This window comes from Musca vetustissima, unplaced genomic scaffold (genome assembly GCF_032173495.1).
Source record: "Musca vetustissima isolate MV318-11 ecotype Yass unplaced genomic scaffold, APGP_CSIRO_Mvet_v1 utg35049, whole genome shotgun sequence".
Lineage (NCBI taxonomy): Eukaryota > Metazoa > Arthropoda > Insecta > Diptera > Muscidae > Musca > Musca vetustissima.
The window spans coordinates 61543-69017 of NW_026877433.1; the positions used below are offsets into that span (position 1 = coordinate 61543).

Here is a 7475-nt window from a genome sequence, read left to right on the forward strand (position 1 = left end):
GAGTATGTATGTACTCGGATGTGGGAGTTACAGGTAAATATTTACAGATGCTTACGTATTCATATATTACTTAGTAACCTATTACCACACTAGAGGGTTTTGAAATTTTTCATGAGCTTCCGGTTATCTTCAAGGACGACGTCTATAATTTTCGCTTAAGTTGAGATGATATTTAGAGGTTGCAATGAACTGAAAACTTCATTTTTGTCAGATTTGCTAGTCGCTCAATATATTTTACGCGGTAAAGGGGATCTGAACAAATATTTAAAATAGATGATTATCGTTCAATATTCCGCGGGTAAAATCACCAAAATCTAAAGTGTCCAAATTTTTGTGGCGGGAAAACAAGATTTTGAAAATATGCCAAGGTTGGAAAATTGAGCTGTTTTCCTTTAATCGGTCATATATAATCGGTAATACGGCTCACCGAAAGAAAGTTAGATTCTTATGGTAGTTGTGTAGGGTATCATATGGTCGGCTTCGTCCGACTATACTGCTCAGTTCATTGGGTTTTAATAATACAGGTCTTTAGAAGACCCTTGAAAAAAAATATTTTTTTTTAAAAATCCATGCCTATAGATGGACTATTGGAAAGATATTTTATGCCGATTTTTTCGCTTGTTATAGGGCATACACACACATCTATGTTAAGGCTATTCACATAAAATAAACGACCGACCCTCCGAACTAAACTACTCCCGAAATATTTTTGGTAACTTATTGCAACAAAAACAAAGAAGTTTATTGCTCCCTCTTTGTGGTCTTGAAATATTTCAGTGCTCCCCAAAAAATCGAAACCCGAAGTGCCTTTAAAAAGCTTGTTAGGAATTAATCCTTTGTTTTTGGTCTTCTTCTATGGAAATGGAAAACGTACCTGCGCAGTATTGCTGCGATAGAATGGTGTAGCTGCAACATTTGTGGCCGTCGTTGATGAAGGGTAGGAGTTCGATGTAATAACACCGCCAGTCGGATTTCCCACATTTGTGTTCGATGTTTGTTGTTGTTGTTGTTGGTCTTTATTGTTGTTGTTGATGTTTATTGGCCTTGTAGGCAAAAATTGATGTTTGGTCGATGTTGCTGCCGTTGTTGATGGCGATGGCTGTTGTTCTTTTGATGTTTGATGCTGCTGTTGTGATTCTTCTTTTTCGATTGCCACACTCATCGGCTCATGTTGAGGTTGGCTGCCGGTCACATTTAATTGTTGTTCCCCATCAGCCATTGTAGCCGAAGTGGTGGCCATGGGGCTATAGTCTAGCTCCTCTTGTTCGGTGTCAATTGGCTTTGTTGATGTTGACGATGATGGGGTTAATATGTCTGTGGTCGATAACGATGTGCTGCCGCTGTCCGTCATTGTTTGTTCGTTTGTGGCTGTTGTTGGTGGTTGACCACCAGCAACCATAATTGCATTTTCTTGCTGTGGCGGCTGTTGTGTCGGCGTGGTCGTCGGTTGCAACTGCTGTTGTTGTTGTTGCTGTTGCTGCTGCACTTGAGGTGTTGCCGGCAATTGTGCCGGTGATTTATTTATTTCTAAATTGGACATTGATATGACGCTAAAATTCACTTCACTGACAAACTATTAATTTTCGTTTCGAAATATTTCTACTGATATGGTGAATTTTTTAAAGGGGGGATTATTTTAAAATTTTTATTTTTCACTAAAATTGCCAAGATATTTGCCAACACTTTTAAATACATTAACATTTATATATTTTTTTAAAATATTCTTCTGTTATTTTTTCACATTTTTTAATTTCAAAAAAATTTCATAAATTTTTATTAATTCGTTTTATTTTATACCGGTTAACACACACGCACTCTTCCCACACACTCACTATAAAAGCCAACAGAACTTTAATTTTCTCATCGGATATTATTACCTCGCCGAAAATCGTAACCGTTGTAATCTGTTCTGTACCGGATTTCATACTAACTTCCCCAACAACAAATGGTAATTCTTTTTCTTTGATAACAGCCTAGCTGGCAGGCAGGCTGGCTGGTTGAACCACGCGCAAAAGGAACGACCGCAAAAAAATACAACAGAAAAATCAAAACAAGCTAACGGTGGAAACAGAATTCTGTAACTGCGCACTTTATTCCTGAGAGTTCGCCCCCTGGATTTTTATGTTCATACGAACTGACGTAGATAGTCTCATCCCCCATTTTATTCCGTACGGTTAAATACATCGACATCAGCCCGGCAGTCAGCCTGCCTGCTTCGAAAAAAAATCTGAGCTGAAAATAATTGCAAAACATATAAAAATAATTTCACAGTATTGTTTGATTGAAACCCCTTAACGTGTTAAAACTTGAGGGTTGTGATAAGCAGCATAAGCAGAGGATAATTGTTAGGCTGTCTATTCACAGAAATGAACGAACCATTAATGCACAGTGTGCGGAAAAAGGGGAATTTAAAAAAGCGGTGGATTTTTTTAAATATATTTTTTGAGGATCATTCATAGGTGTGGATTTTTTTTAAATATATTTTTGAGGACCTTCTTCTACAGGCGTGGATTTTTTATACCCTACACAACTATGTTGTCAGGGTATTAGAGCTTTGTGCAGCCCCAAAAGTTTGTAACGCCGCGAAATATTTTTTAGACCCATTTTTAAGTATACCGTCATATATCGACTAGTCGATCTAGACATGTGTGTCCGTCCGTCCGTCTGTCCGTCTCTCCATTATAATTTGTAAACACGATACAGGCCACAGTTATATAATCTTCACGAAATTTTGCATGTAGGATGGGTTCTGGCCAATGAAGACCCCTATTGTTTTTGGGAAAGATCGATTAATATTTAGGGGATGAAATGGACCAAATACTACATTTTTGTCGGTTTTTCTGGTCGCTCCAGAGGCCGCAATTATGACCCAAACATCGTGAAATTTTCCATGGAGAAGGGGATCTGGCCAAAGAATAAACATGCCTGTTTTCATAAAGATCGGTCAATATTTAGTGGATCAAATGGACCCTGACTTTTGTGTGAAAAATGACAAATTATGGTCAAGGACAACGCCTATAATTTTCGGTGATGATCAGATAATAATTTTGGAATGAAGTGGACCGAAAACTTAATTTTTTTGTGTTATTATCGAGTTGATCTATAGACCACAAATGAAAGCCGAACATCACAACACAACCCACGGTGAAGGGAATCTGGACAATAGCTGTATTGAATACTCGTAATATTCGGAAAATATGTCAGTTTGAGGAAGTGTTGCTGTTTACCACTAATCGGGCAAGAGGGTGCAAATATCACGAATTATTGCCCAGGCTCGGAATATTCCGCAGAAAATTTGAGTTCCGTGGTAGTTGTGTAGGATTTTTTTAAAATATATTTTTGAGCCCCGTCCAACTATACTGCTCCGCTCACTGATTTAAATATATTTTTTGAGGACCTTCTTCTACCAACGTGGATTTTTTAAAGATATTTTTTGAGGACCTTCTTCTAAATGCGAGGATTTTTTATCAAACTTTGGAACAGGGTGTTATGTATTTGTGCATATGTTTGTAACAGGCAAAAGGAAACGAGATAGACCCATGATTCCTTTTGAGAATATGCATAGAATCACTTTCTGAGTCGATGTATGCATGTCCGTCCGTCCGTCTGCCCATGTTAAATTGTAAACAAAGTGCAGGTCACATTTATTATACGAATTAGATGAAATTTGGCACAGATCATTTATTTGGCCCAAGGACGAACCCCATTGAAATTAGGAAAAATCGGTTCGAATTTATATATAGCTCCCATATATAATTTCGTCCGATTTTAAATAAATGGTGCATCAAAGAGTCAAATTTAGGTCAATTTGCACGAAATTTTGCACAAAGTACTGAAGTTAAGAAACACTAACGTGTGCCAAATTTTATTGAAATCGGTTCAGAGTTAGATATAGCTCCCATATATATTTTCGACCGTTTTTTGACAAATGGTCCACCAAGGAGTCAAATCTAGGCCGATTGGCACGAAATTTTGCACAGCGTACTGAATTTAGGATATCCGAACGTGTGCCAAGTTTTATTGAAATCGGTTCAGATTTAGATATAGCTCCCTTATATATTTTCGTATGATTTGAAGTAAATGATGCACCAAACGAGTGCCAATTTTTATTGAAATCGGTTCAGATTTAGATATAGCCGATTGACACAAAATTTTGCACAACGTGCTGAAAATACCATAACATAACGTGTGGCAAGTTTTTTTGAAATCGGTTCAGATTTAGATATAGTTCCCATATATATTTTCGTCCGATTTTTGGTAAATGGTGAACCAAAGAGTCAAATTTTGAGCGATTAACACGAAATTTTGCACAACGTACTGAAGTTAGGATATCCGAACGTGTGCCAAGATTTAGACAAATTTTATTGAAATCGGTTCAGATTTATATATAGCTCCCTTATATATTTTCGTCCGATTTTAAGTAAATGATGCACCAAAGGGTCAAATTTAGGCCGATTGACACGAAATTTTGCACAACGTTCTGAAGCTAGGATACACTATCGAGTGCCAAGATTTAGACAAATCGGTTTAGATTTGGGTTTAAATATATTTATGAAGACCTTTATTATATCCTACACAACTATGTTGTCAGGGTATTATAGCTTGTGCAGCCCCAAGAGTTTGTAACGCCGCGAAATATTGATCCTATACCCACCTTTAAGTATACCGATCGTCATATCTCGACTAGCTGAGTCGATCTATATATGTGTGTCCGTCCGTCTGTCCATTATAATTTGTAAACACGATACAGGCCACAGTTATGGACCAATCTTCACGAATTTTTGCATGCAGGATGGGTTCTGGCCAATGAAGACCCCTATTGTTTTTGGGAAAGATCGGTAAATATTTAGGGGATGAAATGGACCAAATACTAAATTTTTGTCGGTTTTTCTGGTCGCTCCAAATGCCGCAATAATGGCACGAACATCATGAAATTTAGCATGGATAAGGGGATCGGGCCAAAGAATAAGCATGCCTGTTTTTATAAACATCGGTCAATATTTAGCGGGTCAAATGAACCCTGACTTTTGTGTGAAAAATGACAAAATTTGTATTATATAGCGTATATATTTACCCCTGAAGGACATAGACCCGAAGGGTTGATATTATATCCAAGAGGAGTGGTTGACCTTTATACCAATTACCAGCTATATTGTTGTTTGTGCTCGCATGTGGGAGTTACACCTAAATATTTAAAGTTATATCCGTGTTCGTATATTATTTAGTAACCCATTATCACTCTAGAGAGCGGAACTATAGCGCTGATCGATTTGAAATGTTCCATGAGGTTCCAATTATGGTCAAGGACAACGGCAATAATTTTCAGTGATGATCAGATAATAATTTTGGAATGAAGTGGACCGAAAACATAATTTTCTGTGTTATTTTCGAGTCGATCTATAGACCACAAATGAAAGCCGAACATCACAACACAACCCACGGTGAAAGGAATCTCGACAATAGCTGTACTGAATACTCGTAATATTCAGAAGATATGCAGTGTAAGGAAGAGGTGCTGCTTACCTCCAATCGGGCAAGAGGGTGCAAATATCACGAAATATTTCCCAGGCTCGGAATAAACATGCACAGAAAGTTCGATTTCCGGGGTAGTTGTGTAGGGTATCGTATGGTCGGCCCCGTCCGACTATACTGCTTCGCTCACTGGTTTTTTATATATTTAAAAACATATAAAAATAAAATATCGCATCACTGTGCACTTAAGCATTACCCTCAAACTCGCCATCGACATCTATGTCAAGTGGGGGTGTTTTTTTGTTCTTCAGTCCTTTCTTTGTTTATTTGCAAAATCTCTGCAAAAGTTCCCGCGCATTTTTTCTGCTTCTTCCTTTATCGCCATCAATGTTTTTGTGATTATTGTCACTCAACAATGGTTGGGTGTTGTTGCTTTTGGTTTTTCGAATCAATGACAGTCATTCATTGATCGAACGGGAACAGGTTAAAAACTACAAATAGGTCGTTGATTCAGTCATTGTCAATTTATTTCCTTTTCCTCTCACCCCTTAAGCCGAAAACTTAATATAATGTTGGTTGATTGGTACATTCACACTTCGTGTGTGCATGTGTGCGTGTATTATCACTTCAAAACTTCCAAATGATAACTACATATTTTTTTAATGATTCCCCTTAGAGCATTGTGGCTAAATGAAATTCTTTATGGATTTGTCGAACCAAAAAAAAAACTTGTGACAATTTATATAAATTGAAATTCCGTTTTTTATTACTTTTTTTGAAAAGTTGAACAAAGCAGAATTTTTTATTGGCCCTGCGGGAATACAAATTGTATTTTGTTCAGGAACTTTTTTCCTCGAGTTTTTACATATGTTTTATAACATTTTATATACATAGGGTTTCAAATAGGTGGGGATGTGTAGAAACTTTTTTTCATGAGCTTTTCCACGGAAATCATATGTTTTACAAACTGGTTTATAGACTGCGTTTATCTAATCCGAAGAGGCCATATACAAGTCGACCAAGGCGATCGGCCGAGAATATCGCTGCCGTACGAGCCAGTGTTGAGAGGTCCCCAGGAACATCCCAAAAACGCCGCTCTCAGCAGTTGGGCATGGCTCGTGTCACTTTACAACGGATTATTAGCATTGATTTGCATTTGTTCCCGTACAAAATTCAATTGAAGCAAAGAATGTTGCCTGCGGATAAGTCTCGTCGATTGGAATGGGCCCAAAGAGTCATCGAAATGGCCGAAGATGCCGAGCCATTTTGGAACAAAATTATCATGTGCGATGAAGCCCGTTCTCAGCAGTTGGACATGGCTCGGTTCACTTTACAACGGATTATTCGCATTGATTTGCATTTGTTCCCGTACAAAATTCATTTGACGCAAAGAATGTTGCCTGCGGACAAGCCTCGTCGATTGGAATGGGCCCAAAGAGTCATCGAAATGGCCGAAGATGACGAGCAATTTTGGAACAAAATTATCATGTGCGATGAAGCCCGTTCTCAGCAGTTGGACATGGCTCGGTCCACTTTACAACGGATTATTCGCATTGATTTGCATTTGTTCCCGTACAAAATTCAATTGACGCAAAGAATGTTGCCTGCGAAAAAGCCTCACGTTTGGAATGCGGCAAAGAGTCGAAAATGGCCGAAGTTGACGAACAATTTTCGAACAAAATTATCATGTCCGATGAAACTCATTTCACATTGAATGGGACCGTAAATAAGCAAAATTGACGTTTTTACACCATTGAAAATCCTCAGGAAATTCAAGAAGTACCTCTTCATGACGTAAAAGTCACAGTTTGGTGCGGCGTTAGTGCTAAAACGGTCATTGGGCCGTTTTTCTTCCAAAATGAAAATGACCATGCTGTTACCATCAATCAGGAGCGTTATCGCGACATGATGACCAATTTTGTGATGCCAATTATTCGTCGAAAGCGTATGAAGCAGTTGTGGTTTCAACAAGACGTCGCTCCACCGCACACAAATCGCATAAC

The 7475-nt window shown here is 38.1% G+C and overlaps 1 protein-coding gene across 1 annotated transcript; it reads right to left on the reverse strand.

Annotated features, from left to right (window-relative positions):
* Positions 1-1043: 1043 nt before the first annotated feature.
* On the reverse strand, positions 1044-1540 carry LOC133322010 (ras-interacting protein RIP3-like; the record flags this gene model as incomplete). The annotated part of the gene is made up of 1 exon (XM_061531078.1): positions 1044-1540. A coding segment is annotated over exon 1 (497 nt), but the record flags the coding sequence as incomplete, so codon positions are not given.
* Between the last annotated feature and the right edge of the window lie 5935 nt (positions 1541-7475).